This window comes from Bombina bombina, chromosome 5 (assembly GCF_027579735.1).
Source record: "Bombina bombina isolate aBomBom1 chromosome 5, aBomBom1.pri, whole genome shotgun sequence".
In the NCBI taxonomy this organism is placed as follows: Eukaryota; Metazoa; Chordata; class Amphibia; order Anura; family Bombinatoridae; genus Bombina; species Bombina bombina.
The window spans coordinates 316,672,985-316,689,901 of NC_069503.1; the positions used below are offsets into that span (position 1 = coordinate 316,672,985).

The window sequence follows — 16,917 nt, forward strand, 5'->3', positions numbered from 1 at the left end:
GTCGCTCTTCATCTGCTGTGCCTCTCTGCCAATCCCTTCACTGGCTTCCTCTTGCCTCTAGGATCAAACACAAAACTCTCACTCTTACATACAAAGCCCTCAACTGCACTGCTCCCCCCTACATCTCAGACCTTGTCTCCAGATACTCTCCCTCCCGTCCCCTTCGCTCTGCTCATGACCTCCTACTCTCCTCCTCTCTTGTCACCTCATCACACTCCTGTTTACAGGACTTCTCCAGACTGACTCCCATCTTGTGGAACTCTCTGCCTCACTCCACAAGACTCTATTCTAGTTTTAAAAGCTTCAAGTGCTCCCTAAAGACTCTACTGTTCAGGGACGCATACAACCTATGCTAACCTTTCCTAATACCAGTTCCTCTCCTCATCTGCAATCCCCTGAACCCCCTTAACATGTAAGCCTAAAAGTCCAGCTGTTTGTAGATAACCTTCTTAAGAGCTGACCACAACAGTGCAACTCTTGGCAGGGCCCTCTACCCTATAATTGTTTTGTTGTACTCCCCCTTTGTTTACAGCGCTGCGGAATCTGTTGGCGCTCTACAAATAACCGATAATAATAATAATAATAATAGTGGTACTGTTTACCCTCGCCCCCCCCATGCTGTAGTAACAAGGTCTGTAATTTGCAGGTTCCACAAACATACACACACACATACATGCATAAATACACACACAGTCACATGCATACATACATACACACACACACACACACATATAAACACCAATGGCTAAAACAGAAACACTAACCCCTGTAGTCAGAGACACTAGTAAAGCATCATGTCACACTCACATGATATCAGTGAAGGCAGTGGCAGGTCAACTTTTTTTTTAAGCTGGGCCCCCACCCTTGGCGGCCCAGTCGCAATTGAGACCTCTGCACCCCCAGTAGCTTTGCCCCTGGTATCGCCTCATCAGCAGCACCACCCCCTTAAATTGTAGCCAGCCAGCCACAACTTTCTTGGTGCCCAAATAGGCCAATCCAGCCTTGATTAGATTCCTTAAAGCATAATAGCAGAAAATTAAATGTCCCTTCAAATTCTTACTTTTCCTCTTCTCTGTATCTTTTCTTACAGTAAACTAGAATGCATATAGCTGTACACATATTAGAGGATGTTGCTGCGCACCCATTAATCCATTGCTGCTCGGAATAATCATAACCAAACACAAAACAGCTGCCAAAATTGATGTATGATACTGAAACAATTGACAGATTTTTCAGTAAGTAAAATAATTACCTGTTACATTTAAACCATCTGACCTCTGACACCAAATAGATCTAGAAGATCCTTTCCATGGACTTGACAACCATTTGTACTCATAACACTGACCATCTGTGTAGATAGACATAAAATAATTTTTAAAACATAAGTTCATTTCACACACAGCAGTATGTAGAACCATGATTATGTTTAACAGCTAGTAGAAAATGCTAAGAAACTTTACTTTATTGACAAATGAATCCAAGCATAATTTATTTACACTTTCCAGTACTTCTTGACTAAAAAACAAAACATTAATAAAAAAACTAAAATAAATTGCACCAGGCTATGGGGCTCGTAGAGTGGAAAGGGTGAAGCATAGTTATGGATTTAAGGAACAGGCAGTGATAAGCACCTCCAGTGACTGGTACACATCTCCAATTCTCAAAGGTGTCAACAGAGATACATTTGCTAGGCAGACACATAGTCCTCTAGCATTAGAAGGAGAGATGCAAGTGGGGCAAATGTAAATAATAAAAAAAAAATGAATAGAAAATAAAAACCCACAACAGTATAGCCTTGGGGGCCTATTTATCAATGTGCAAGCGGACATGATAGGAAGTAGCGTATCATGTCCACTGCACATCACTGCACATCGATAAATGCTGACAGCATACGCTGTCTGCATTTATCATTGCAAAAACAGTTCTTGTGAAATGCTTGTGCAATGCTGCCCCTCAGTGGGTGTCAATCAACCCAATCGTATTCGATCCTTATCCGCCTCAGAGCAGGCAGACAAGTTATGGAGCAGCGGTCATACGGAGCTTGATAAATATGCCCCATTATCTGTAATGATGTGGCAATCTTTGTTAAGATCCCCAAATTTTAAGGACTAGACACACCACTGCTGAAAAGGTTAAAATATAGTCTTGCTTAAGCATGCAGGGGAAAGGAATGCTGCTTATTTGTAACTGTGCAGTGACCCCACCAACTGTATAAGTGTCTTGGGAGTGTCTGATTAATTAGTAGAGGTTATTACATGTAGATAAATTGTTGTCTCTAGATGTATATGGCTATGATGTAACTTCCTATTCTTGTTTTTGCTTGCAATATATAAGCTGGGGAGAAAATTCTGTGCTTGCGCAAGAACATAGACATTACCCTATTGTTGTATGTTTTTTACAGCTGTTTTTAATAAAATATTATTGTTTAAGTTCAGAATATAATTGTTCATATCAAATATAAAACACCTAGGGCCAGAATACAAATGCTATTTAGTGTTTTTGCTTGCGTGCAAACACCACCAGAAGAAAATTTTTAATGCACTCAGGTTAGCATACGTATAAATGGTATGCATATGAGCAAAACCTGCTGTGTGTTAATTTCAGGACTTCAGATATCGCAACTTCTAATCCCAATAGACTTTAACACTTAAAGCGTGTGCTAACCTGACATGTATATATAAATAATTATTTAAAAATATATCAATACCTATACTTCTATATGAATAGATATATACAGATATAAATATTTAAAAATAGAAAGAACATTTTCTCCTATGTGAAGAACATTGGAATGTAAAATTTACAATAGATACACAGTAAAACACATATTAAATATATATATATATATATATATATATATATATATATATATATTTATGCTTTAAGATATTTGAGTGGAAAGGGATAAGATTTGTGTCTCTTGAAAACCATATTGGCATCAGTCTCAATAGCCACCTGGGATAAATAACCTATTGGTACAGGAATCATCACTCACCATATCTTGTGCTGCAGCTATAAAATAAATAGTTTTAATGTTTATAAAGTGGCAACATGCATCAGTAATGTGAAATAGTTAATTGTAGTACAATAGTTTTCTTTTTTTTATTATCTAGCAGTTGGAGTCTAGGAATTTAAAGACGTTTCTCAAGGTGAAATATTCAGTTTCAAGCTATGGGCTGCTGGACTTCGATTTGTCAAACATAGGACAAGCAGAATATGGTGTCCCTTGAGACCAAACTGACATCAGCCTCAATAGCCACATGGGATAAGAAACTTGTTGCTACTGAAATCATCACTCAACAGACCCAAGATACTTACCTATCTGTGGGGGCACCGCTTCAAGAAACTATCCAATTCCCTGACCTACTTTTAAAATCAGGTGGGTACTGTCATAAACATTTATTATGCCTTTAATATGGGTAGCATTAAGGAATAACATTTGTGGGAGACCACTATAAATAAGTAATTATACCGTCAAGGCTTTGTAACCATCTCCCCACGCTCTGATCAATGATGTCCTGCATGATCTCCTCCAAAGCTTTGTAACAGGTTAAAGTGATTAAGCACTCTGGGAAATATGCACATCACCAAAAGGCCACTGCCAATAGTCCCAGACATATTAGGGAACACATGAAGTAGGTGACAGCAAAAAAAGGTATTTCATTATATCTTAAGTAGACAACAAAATAGCGATGTTTCAGAAGACAATCCCTTAATCATGCTATCATTATTAAGAGATTGCCTCCTGAAATGTCGATATTTTGTTGTCTACATAAGATATAATAAAATTGCTTTTTTGCTGTCACCTACTTCATGTATCTCCTCCAAAGCTTTGTCATGGTTTACTTAAAAGTCTTACCATTGTATTATAAACTTTGGCAAAGCATTGTTTACAACGAGAATGTTCAATTTTTTTTTAGAGAATAGTCTCCATTTTAAAGTGAAGAATGTTTACAAACTTGCTTAACTTTTCCAAGTCCAAATTCACACAAAAAAGAAGGGATAAAATAAAGGCCCAATAAGTCCTGAAAGGAAAACATAATGAAGAAATAGAGGGATAATATGAAGTGCATACTTGTGCCAAAAAGCTTTTCATTCCAAAGGATCCTGAGAAATATGAGAAAGGAAAACAATTTGAAGTAGGATGATTGGCGATATACTATATATTTTGTAACCCCTTAAATTGTTGTTTATCAAGGGGACTGTTTTAGACAGACTGAACATTAGGGGCACGATAATCTAAAACTCTCTGCTGATATTAAGGAGTATCATCAGTAAATGTGAGGTCCCTTTAAATAATTTTATAAAGGCAAATTTAAGCTTTAGTGCTGTTTATCTCACAATGTGGGGTCCTGTTTGTAAAGAAGAGACACATACATTGTAATATAACGCCCAATTAAAAGCCTCCAATGATTTTGCATGGATTTCTGTCTCTGTTAGCAAGTTTTTGACTATGGGACCGTAAGTATTCTTAGCTAAAAAAGTTCAGCTGAATGAAAGAGACTTGTGACTGAGAGGAACCCATATTGCTTAGGTGTAGGCTGATACATTTATCTGTATAACAAGAGAGTTCAAATCAAATGGCAAATAAAAAGCACATGAAGCTGCTGGAGAATATTAAGAAATGGTTCTGTACTGTTTGAGTAGAAAAACTTGCCACAAGGGCCTGATAACACATAATTTAAATAGTGCTGGGCAGAGCACTGTAGAGACATTAGATAGTAGTGAAAATGTTTATTTTGATTATGTCTAGGATAAACTTAGATGAATAATGCACAAAACATAAATATATGGTTTCAGATAATGATACCTTAACACATACTATACAATTTGAAGACATGCCACAAGATGTGTTGGAAGAGTAAACCATCAGTGAACCATTGGTTACAGGAGATGTATATGACACAGAATATTCAGCAAGGAAAACATTCATTGAACACCCCATATACATCTATTATCTCTTTCTTCAAAGATTCTGTTTGTGAAAGATACCAAACCTCACATTTCCAGGAAAGTATCTAAGACTGGGGAGCTGGTGACAAAGGGCTTGATGATAAAAGATTCTCCTACTTGGAGAGAAATTGTAGTGCAGACTTCACAGGGATTGAATTCACGGGAATGCTAAAAGAAAAAGGGTGGAACCCTCCAGCACTGCGAGATTTCTCACGTGATTTTATTCAGGCAAATTTTACTATACTTCTCTAAGGGGTGTATCTACATTTTGGGGGACACATGCCCACTGCAATATAGCCCTGCATGACATGAGAGTTTTGTCACACTTACACTTTGTATTTTATTTTACTTAACACTAAATGTTGTGTCCTTTCAGTATTATTACACTTAAGCTTTGCACTTTCCCTTTTAAATTTTAATACATTTAGATTTAGATCCAGCAAAGTTTATGTGTTACAATTTAGAACCATACCCTTTATAATTCTGTGTATCTTTTATAAATGATATTGCAGTTAGTTTTTATATTGGAGTAAATACAAACAGAAAGTGGGATGTAGAGGGGAGTTCCCTGGGCCAAGCAGAGGAGTTCCCAGGCTATGTCTGAAGCTCTTTTACAATTCTTGTGAAATGTTGTAAGCATTTTACACATGTTGGTCTCACTGAATTATCCCGTCAGCTGTATGCAGGGGAAGTTTGCTCAGAATTCAAAATACACTTATTTCATTAACAAAAAATATTTACTAAATTAGAGACAAAAGCAACATAAATTGTAGTGAAAAGGTTTCAGTTTAATTTATATCAGCTGCAAACAGAGACTTTGGCCTCTATGTATGAAGCTCTCTGGGAATCTGAAGCTGTCTGTTTTTTCAGCTTATTTTAAATGGAAGAAATACACTGTGCAATAAAATTTGTAAAACATACAGATAAAAGTATGCAGTATGAGCCTAATTCGTTAAAGTTATACAGACAATGTGAAAGCATAATCAGAATTTGTAATCTCACAATCCCAAATACACTTCTGTATACAAAATAAAAAACAAAATTGAAAGTGCAAAGTTTAACTGTAATAAAAAAATCATAATTGAAAAGTAATATAGAATACAAAGTGCAAAGTGTAAATGCAGCAGATCTGTCATGTCATGCAGTGCTACATTTTTGGGGACACATGCCCACTGCAATATAGCACTGCATGATATGAGAGTTTTGTTACACTAACACTTTGTATTTTATTTTACTTAACACTAAATGTTGTGTCCTTTCAGTATTATTACACTTAAGCTTTGCACTTTCTCTTTTAAATTTTAATACATTTAGATTTAGATCTAGCAAAGTTTATGTGTTACAATTTAGGACCATACCCTTTATAATTATGTGTATATTTTATAAATTATATTGCACTTAGTTTTTACATTGGAGTAAATACAAACAGCTTCAAAAAGTGGGAGGGAGAGGGGAGTTCCCTGGGCCAAGCAGAGGAGTTCCCAGGCTATGTCTGAAGCTCTTTTAAAGTTCTTGTGAAATGTTGTAAGCATTTTACACATGTTGGTCTCACTGAATTATCCCGTCAGCTGTATGCAGGGGAAGTTTGCTCAGAATTCACAATGCACTTATTTCATTAACAAAAAATATTTACTAAATTAGAGACAAAAGCAACATAAATTGTAGTAAAAAAGTTTCAGTTTAATTTGTATCAGCTGCAAACAGAGACTTTATATAGAATGTAATGAAGCTCTCTGGGAATCTGAAGCTGTCCGTTTTTTCAGTTTATTTTAAATGGAAGAAATACAAAGTGCAATAAAATTTGTAGAACATACAGATAAAAGTATGCAGTATGAGCCTAATTCGTTAAAGTTATACAGACACTGTGAAAGCATAATCAGAATTTGTAATCTCACAATCCCAAATACACTTCTGTATACAAAATAAAAAACAAAATAGAAAGTGCAAAGTTTAACTGTAATAAAAAAAATCATAATTGAAAAGTAATATAGAATACAAAGTGCAAAGTGTAAATGCAGCAGATCTGTCATGTCATGCAGTGCTACATTTTTGGGGACACATGCCCACTGCAATATAGCACTGCATGATATGAGAGTTTTGTTACACTAACACTTTGTTTTTTATTTTACTTAACACTAAATGTTGTGTCCTTTCAGTATTATTACACTTAAGCTTTGCACTTTCTCTTTTAAATTTTAATACATTTAGATTTAGATCTAGCAAAGTTTATGTGTTACAATTTAGGACCATACCCTTTATAATTATGTGTATCTTTTATAAATTATATTGCACTTAGTTTTTACATTGGAGTAAATACAAACAGCTTCAGAAAGTGGGAGGGAGAGGGGAGTTCCCTGGGCCAAGCAGAGGAGTTCCCAGGCTATGTCTGAAGCTCTTTTAAAGTTCTTGTGAAATGTTGTAAGCATTTTACACATGTTGGTCTCACTGAATTATCCCGTCAGCTGTATGCAGGTGAAGTTTGCTCAGAATTCACAATGCACTTATTTCATTAACAAAAAAATATATACTAAATTGGAGACAAAAGTAACATAAATTGTAGTGAAAAAGTTTCAGTTTAATTTATATCAGCTGCAAACAGAGACTTTGGCCTCTATGTATGAAGCTGTCTACTTTCCTGCATTCGCCAGCCCAATACGATTGCCTAAGCTCGCCTACCATCGCTGCCGTGGACCTGAATACAGTTGCCAAAGTTATCAAGAAAGCTGTCAAGAAGCCGCGCACCAAGTACAGAGAGATGAGCAGTGGACTATTGTTAACTGACAGTCATCGATCTCGCTGCTCATCAGCTTCTTCGCAGCTTTCTTGCTAGCCTGTCACTAAGCACCCACACTAAACTACACTGTTTTACCCCCTGAACCGCCGCTCCCGGAGCCCCCGCACCGAAATAAAGTTATTACCTCCTAAACCGCCGCTCCTGGACCCCGCCGTAACTATAATAAATGTATTCACCCCTAAACTGCCACTCCCGGAACCCGCCGCCACCTACATTATACCTATTAACCCCTAATCTCCTGCCCCCTATACTGCCGCCACCTATATTAAACGTATTAACCCCTATCCTGTGGATCCCGGACCCCGCCATAACTAAATAAATTGTTTAACCCCTAAACCACCGCACCCGGAGCCCATCGCCACCTACATTACATTTATTAACCCCTATCCTGCCCCCCACTACACCGCCGCCACCTACATTAAACTCATTAACCCCTAAACCACCGCTCCCGGACCCCGCCACAACTAAATTAAATGTTTAACCCCTAAATCGCTGCTCCCGGACCCCGCCGCCACCTATATTAAACTTATTAACCCCTAAACCTAAGTCTAACACTAACACCCCCCTAACTTAAATATTATTTAAATAAATCTAAATAAAATTACTATTATTAACTAAATTATTCCTATTTAAAAATAAATACTTACCTATAAAATAAACCCTAAGGCCTAGATTTGGAGTTCGGCGGTAAAAGGGCTGTTAACGCTCCGCGGGTTTTTTTCTGGCCGCACCATAAATTTAACTCTGGTATCGAGAGTTCAAACAAATGCTGCGTTAGGCTCCAAAAAAGGAGCGTAGAGCATATTTACCGCAAATGCAACTCTCGATACCAGAGTTGCTTACGGACGCGGCCGGCATCAAAAACGTGCTCGTGCACGATTCTCCCATAGGAAACAATGGGGCAGTTTGAGCTGAAAAAAAACCTAACACCTGCAAAAAAGCAGCGTTCAGCTCTTAACGCAGCCCCATTGTTTCCTATGGGGAAACACTTCCTACGTCTGCACCTAACACTCTAACATGTACCCCGAGTCTAAACACCCCTAACCTTACACTTATTAACCCCTAATCTGCCGCCCCCGCTATCGCTGACCCCTGCATTACACTTTTAACCCCTAATCTGCCGCTCCGTAAACCGCCGCCACCTACGTTATCCCTATGTACCCCTAATCTGCTGCCCTAACATCGCCGACCCCTATGTTATATTTATTAACCCCTAATCTGCCCCCCACAACGTCGCCGACACCTGCCTACACTTATTAACCCCTAATCTGCCGAGCGGACCTGAGCGCTACTATAATAAAGTTATTAACCCCTAATCCGCCTCACTAACCCTATCATAAATAGTATTAACCCCTAATCTGCCCTCCCTAACATCGCCGACACCTACCTTCAATTATTAACCCCTAATCTGCCGACCGGAGCTCACCGCTATTCTAATAAATGTATTAACCCCTAAAGCTAAGTCTAACCCTAACACTAACACCCCCCTAAGTTAAATATAATTTTTATCTAACGAAATAAATTAACTCTTATTAAATAAATAATTCCTATTTAAAGCTAAATACTTACCTGTAAAATACATCCTAATATAGCTACAATATAAATTATAATTATATTATAGCTATTTTAGGATTAATATTTATTTTACAGGTAACTTTGTAATTATTTTAACCAGGTACAATAGCTATTAAATAGTTAAGAACTATTTAATAGTTACCTAGTTAAAATAATAACAAATTTACCTGTAAAATAAATCCTAACCTAAGATATAATTAAACCTAACACTACCCTATCAATAAAATAATTAAATAAACTACCTACAATTACCTACAATTAACCTAACACTACACTATCAATAAATTAATTAAACACAATTGCTACAAATAAATACAATTAAATAAACTATCTAAAGTACAAAAAATAAAAAAGAACTAAGTTACAGAAAATAATAAAATATTTACAAACATAAGAAAAATATTACAACAATTTTAAACTAATTACACCTACTCTAAGCCCCCTAATAAAATAACAAAGCCCCCCAAAATAAAAAAATTCCCTACCCTATTCTAAAATACAAATATTACAAGCTCTTTTACCTTACCAGCCCTGAACAGGGCCCTTTGCGGGGCATGCCCCAAGAATTTCAGCTCTTTTGCCTGTAAAAAAAAACATACAATACCCCCCCCCCAACATTACAACCCACCACCCACATACCCCTAATCTAACCCAAACCCCCCTTAAATAAACCTAACACTAATCCCCTGAAGATCTTCCTACCTTGTCTTCACCATACCAGGTTCACCGATCCGTCCTGGCTCCAAGATCTTCATCCAACCCAAGCGGGGGTTGGCGATCCATAATCCGGTGCTCCAAAGTCTTCCTCCTATCCGGCAAGAAGAGGACATCCGGACCGGCAAACATCTTCTCCAAGCGGCATCTTCTATCTTCTTCCATCCGATGACGACCGGCTCCATCTTGAAGACCTCCAGCGCGGATCCATCCTCTTCTTCCGACGACTAGACGACGAATGACGGTTCCTTTAAGGGACGTCATCCAAGATGGCGTCCCTCGAATTCCGATTGGCTGATAGGATTCTATCAGCCAATCGGAATTAAGGTAGGAATTTTCTGATTGGCTGATGGAATCAGCCAATCAGAATATAGTTCAATCCGATTGGCTGATCCAATCAGCCAATCAGATTGAGCTCGCATTCTATTGGCTGATCGGAACAGCCAATAGAATGCGAGCTCAATCTGATTGGCTGATTGGATCAGCCAATCGGATTGAACTATATTCTGATTGGCTGATTCCATCAGCCAATCAGAAAATTCCTACCTTAATTCCGATTGGCTGATAGAATCCTATCAGCCAATCGGAATTCGAGGGACGCCATCTTGGATGACGTCCCTTAAAGGAACCGTCATTCGTCGTCTAGTCGTCGGAAGAAGAGGATGGATCCGCGCTGGAGGTCTTCAAGATGGAGCCGGTCGTCATCGGATGGAAGAAGATAGAAGATGCCGCTTGGAGAAGATGTTTGCCGGTCCGGATGTCCTCTTCTTGCCGGATAGGAGGAAGACTTTGGAGCACCGGATTATGGATCGCCAACCCCCGCTTGGGTTGGATGAAGATCTTGGAGCCAGGACGGATCGGTGAACCTGGTATGGTGAAGACAAGGTAGGAAGATCTTCAGGGGATTAGTGTTAGGTTTATTTAAGGGGGGTTTGGGTTAGATTAGGGGTATGTGGGTGGTGGGTTGTAATGTTGGGGGGGGGGTATTGTATGTTTTTTTTTACAGGCAAAAGAGCTGAAATTCTTGGGGCATGCCCCGCAAAGGGCCCTGTTCAGGGCTGGTAAGGTAAAAGAGCTTGTAATATTTGTATTTTAGAATAGGGTAGGGAATTTTTTATTTTGGGGGGCTTTGTTATTTTATTAGGGGGCTTAGAGTAGGTGTAATTAGTTTAAAATTGTTGTAATATTTTTCTTATGTTTGTAAATATTTTATTATTTTCTGTAACTTAGTTCTTTTTTATTTTTTGTACTTTAGATAGTTTATTTAATTGTATTTATTTGTAGCAATTGTGTTTAATTAATTTATTGATAGTGTAGTGTTAGGTTAATTGTAGGTAATTGTAGGTAGTTTATTTAATTATTTTATTGATAGGGTAGTGTTAGGTTTAATTATATCTTAGGTTAGGATTTATTTTACAGGTAAATTTGTTATTATTTTAACTAGGTAACTATTAAATAGTTCTTAACTATTTAATAGCTATTGTACCTGGTTAAAATAATTACAAAGTTGCCTGTAAAATAAATATTAATCCTAAAATAGCTATAATATAATTATAATTTATATTGTAGCTATATTAGGATGTATTTTACAGGTAAGTATTTAGCTTTAAATAGGAATTATTTATTTAATAAGAGTTAATTTATTTCGTTAGATAAAAATTATATTTAACTTAGGGGGGTGTTAGTGTTAGGGTTAGACTTAGCTTTAGGGGTTAATACATTTATTAGAATAGCGGTGAGCTCCGGTCGGCAGATTAGGGGTTAATAATTGAAGGTAGGTGTCGGCGATGTTAGGGAGGGCAGATTAGGGGTTAATACTATTTATGATAGGGTTAGTGAGGCGGATTAGGGGTTAATAACTTTATTATAGTAGCGCACAGGTCCGCTCGGCAGATTAGGGGTTAATAAGTGTAGGTAGGTGTCGGCGACGTTGAGGGGGGCAGATTAGGGGTTAATAAATATAACATAGGGGTCGGCGATGTTAGGGGTAGCAGATTAGGGGTACATAGGGATAACGTAGGTGGCGGCGATTTGCGGTCGGAAGATTAGGGGTTAATTATTTTAAGTAGCTTGCGGCGACGTTGTGGGGGGCAAGTTAGGGGTTAATAAATATAATATAGGGGTCGGCGGTGTTAGGGGCAGCAGATTAGGGGTACATAAGTATAACGTAGGTGGCGGTCGGCAGATTAGGGGTTAAAAATTTTAATCGAGTGGCGGCGATGTGGGGGGACCTCGGTTTAGGGGTACATAGGTAGTTTATGGGTGTTAGTGTACTTTAGGGTACAGTAGTTAAGAGCTTTATAAACCGGCGTTAGCCAGAAAGCTCTTAACTCCTGCTATTTTCAGGCGGCTGGAATCTTGTCGTTAGAGCTCTAACGCTCACTGCAGAAACGACTCTAAATACCGGCGTTAGGAAGATCCCATTGAAAAGATAGGCTACACAAATGGCGTAGGGGGATCTGCGGTATGGAAAAGTCGCGGCTGAAAAGTGAGCGTTAGACCCTTTAATCACTGACTCCAAATACCAGCGGGCGGCCAAAACCAGCGTTAGGAGCCTCTAACGCTGGTTTTGACGGCTACCGCCGAACTCTAAATCTAGGCCTAAGATAGCTGCAATATAAGTAATAATTATATTGTAGCTATTTTAGGGTTTATATTTATTTTACAGGCAACTTTGTATTTATTTTAACTATTAACTATTAACTATTTAATAACTACCTAGCTAAAAGAAATACAAAATTACCTGTAAAATAAATCCTAACCTAAGTTACAATTAAACCTAACACTACACTATCATTAAATTAATTAAATAAATTAACTACAATTTCCTAAAATTAAATTCAATTAAATAAACTAAACTATAGTACAAAAAAAACAAACACTAAATTACAGAAAATAAAAAAAGAATTACAAGAAGTTTAAACTAATTACACCTAATCTAAGCCCCCTAATAAAATAATAAAGCCCCCCAAAATAAAAAAAATGCCCTACCCTATTCTAAATTACAAAGTAATCAGCTCTTTTACCAGCCCTTAAAAGGGCTTTTTGCGGGGCATTGCCCCAAAGTAATCAGCTCTTTTACCTGTAAAAAAAATACAACCCCCCCAACATTAAAACCCACCACCCACATACCCCTACTATAACCCACCCAAACCCCCCTTAAAAAAAAAACCTAACACTAATCCCCTGAAGATCTCCCTACCTTGAGTCATCTTCACTCAGCCGAGCCGAATTCTTCATCCAAGCGGGGCAAGAATAGGTCCTCCATCCGACCGAAGTCTTCATCCAAGCGGGGCAGAAGAGGTCCTCCATCCGGTAGAAGTCTTCATCCAAGCAGTGTCTTCTATCTTCATCCAACCGCGGCTCCATCTTGAAGAACTCTGACGCGGAACATCCTGCTGGCCCAACGGACTAACGACGAATGAAGGTTCCTTTAAGGGACATCATCAAAGATGGCGTCCCTCGAATTCCGATTGGCTGATAGGATTCTATCAGCCAATCGGAATTAAGGTAGGAAAAATCTGATTGTCTGATTCAATCAGCCAATCAGATTGACCTCACATTCTATAGGCTGATAGGAACAGCCAATAGAATGCAAGGTCAATCCGATTGGCTGATTGAATCAGCCAATCAGATTTTTCCTACCTTAATTCCGATTGGCTGATAGAATCCTATCAGCCAATTGGAATTCGAGGGTCGCCATCTTGGATGACGTCCCTTAAATTAAACTTCATTCATCGGGTAGTCGTCGGGCCAGAAGGATATTCCGCGTCGGAGGTCTGGAAGATGGAGCCGTGGTTGGATGAAGATAGAAGACACCGCTTGGATGAAGACTTCTACCTGATGGAGGACCTCTTCTTGCCCCACTTGGATGAAGACTTCTACCGGATGGAGGACCTCTTCTTGCTCCGCTTGGATGAAGAATTTGGCCCGGCTGGGTCAACACGGCTCAAGGTAGGGAGATCTTCAGGGGGTTAGTGTTAGTTTTTTTTTAAGGGGGGTTTGGGTGGGTTAGAGTAGGGGTATGTGGGTAGTGGGTTTAAATGTTGGGGGGTTGTATTTTTTTTTACAGGTAAAAGAGCTGATTACTTTGTAATTTAGAATAGGGTAGGGTATTTTTTTATTTTGGGGGGTTTATTATTTTATTAGGGGGCTTAGATTAGGTGTAACTAGTTTAAACTTCTTGTAATTCTTTTTTATTTTCTGTAATTTAGTGTTTGTTTTTTGTACTATAGTTTAGTTTATTTAAGTGAATTTAATTTTAGGTAATTGTAGTTAATTTATTTAATTAATTTAATGATAGTGTAGTGTTAGGTTTAATTGTAACTTAGGTTAGGATTTATTTTACAGGTAATTTTGTAAGTATTTTAGCTAGGTAGTAATTAAATAGTTAATAACTATTTAATAGCTATTGTACCTAGTTAAAATAAAATTAAATCCTAAAATAGCTACACTGTAACTTTTAGTTATATTGTAGCTATCTTAGGGTTTATTTTATAGGTAAGTATTTAGTTTTAAATAGGAATAATTTAGTTAATAATAGTAATTTTTATTTAGATTTATTTAAATAATATTTAAGTTAGGGGGGTGTTAGGGTTAGACTTAGGTTTAGGGGTTAATAAGTTTAATATAGTGGCGGCGGTGTAGGGGGGGGCAGGATAGGGGTTAATAAGTTTAAGATAGGTGGCGGCGGTATAGGGGGGGGCAGGATAGGGGTTAATAAATTTAATATAGGTGGCGGCGGTATAGGGGGCGGCAGATTAGGGGTTAATAGGTATAATGTAGGTGGCGGCGGGGTCCAGGAGCAGCGGTTTAGGGGTTAGTAAGTTTATTTAGTTGCGGCGGGGTCTGGGAGCAGCGGTTTAGGAGTTAATAAGTATAAAGTAGGTGGCGGCAGTGTAGGGGGGCCAGTTTAGGGGTTTTTAGACTCGGGGTACATGTTAGGGTGTTAGGTGCAGACACTTCCCATAGGTATCAATGGGACTCACTACTGTCAGACTCCCATTGATTCCTATGGGATCTGCCACCTCCAGGGTGGCGGATTGAACACCAGGTAACGCTGGGTCGGAATAGTGGTGAGCGTACCTGGTAGGTATTTGATAACTACCAAAAGTAGTCAGATTGTGCCGAACTTGCATTCGGAACATATGTAGTGACGTAACCATCGATCTGTGTCGGTTACGTCACTAAATATCTGTGTAGGTTACGTCACTAAATTCTACTTTTGCCAGGCTGTAGGGCTTGATAACTAAGGCGAATCAGCCTCGCCACAAATACGCTGCGTATTTCAATCATATTTGCGGTTGATGGCTTGATAACTAGAGGCCTTTATATAGAAAGTAATGAAGCTCTCTGGGAATCTGAAACTGTCCGTTTTTTCAATTTATTTTAAATGGAAGAAATACAAAGTGCAATGTAATTTGTAAAACATACAGATAAAAGTATACAGTATGAGCCTAATTCGTTAAAGTTATACAGACACTGTGAAAGCATAATCAGAATTTGTAATCTCACAATCCCAAATACACTTCTGTATACAAAATAAAAAACAAAATAGAAATTGCAAAGATTAACTGTAATAAAAAAATCATAATTGAAAAGTAATATAGAATACAAAGCACAAAGTGTAAATGCAGCAGAACTGTCATGTCATACAGTGCTATATTGCTAGAGGCTTTTAACTCCTTAATATACAAAATGCAGATGTAAAAGTATAGCAAAATCTGCATTTTAGAATTTCACTAGGGATTTTTCAGTGCTGGAAAATAATTTTATATAATTTTGTCTGAGCGGAGAGGTTCATATCATTAGTTCTTCAGTCAGTAAGTTGGTAAGGCAGAATTGTGGCAACCTGGAAAGCCATTGAAGGTGAGGAATGCACAGGTCAACATGGGTCACGGTCTATATCTAGACTGTTTGCAGAGAGAACTCCACGAGGGGCACAAGGGCAGAGTGCCCAAACAGGTAATATTCTGCAAAGATTCAGGGTGTTGGGAGCTCTAGGCTACTCACAAGCCATAAAGTTAAAGTACTGTAGATTTCATTGAGAGCATAGCTATAGTCCAAAAAACCATGTAGAACCTTTTCAAAGGGTTACTTACATATGCAAAGCCCCACATCCTCCATCATGTGTGTGCCCAGATCCTTACACAGCAGAGAGCCTGTACTAAAATATCTACTTTATTTGTCCAAAATAAATGATAAACAAATATAATAGCCAGAATTAAAGATGAAACGGTAAGGTAATTTTATGGGAAGGAGGTTTCTCCAAGATATATGAGGAATTCCCAACTACTATAAATGCAGACACATATATGCATTTAATTCAAATCTATATGATAGCAAATAAAATAAATGAGACATCTGTAATAGAAATGATAATAGTAGAGGTAAAGTTAAAGCATGAGTTATAATTTATAAAACCCTTTTCTAAATGTTCAGCGATTTTAAAAATGCAATGATGGAAATATTTAAGATTGGTGATTTGTAAACAATTTGAGAGCCTGTTTTTTTCTGTAAATGAACTGTAGATTTGTTACACTACTATCCAACTTTAAAATAAATAGACAGGGGGGGCGGAGCCAAGACCTTGCCAGGATCAGACGCATACTATGGAGCTCCTGATATTCCTCTACTAATTTCATGAATCTCGCTCTCATATTTTGGCATCCAGAACTGCTAATTCCCTCTACTGCTGCTATATTCCCAGCTGAACATAAAGATACCAGGAACATAGCATATAACTCAACGAGAGCAGATCTAGCTAAGCTGAAAGAGGTTTTAGGCCTTATCTCCTGACCATAACTTTCGCCTAAGTCTCCTGTTATAATTGTTATTATCACGCTAGAGTGAACGTCGGCTCTATAGCCTATAGCCTCCAT

At 38.0% G+C, this 16,917-nt stretch overlaps 1 protein-coding gene across 1 annotated transcript in view; it reads right to left on the bottom strand.

Moving 5' to 3' along the window:
- The window catches only part of THSD7A (thrombospondin type 1 domain containing 7A), a 596,458-nt gene that overhangs the window by 28,997 nt on the left and 550,544 nt on the right, over positions 1-16,917 (bottom strand). The window contains exon 24 of the mRNA XM_053714101.1: positions 1,253-1,348. Within this exon, the coding sequence (XP_053570076.1) occupies positions 1,253-1,348 (96 nt within the window). The remainder of the gene's footprint in view (positions 1-1,252; positions 1,349-16,917) is intronic.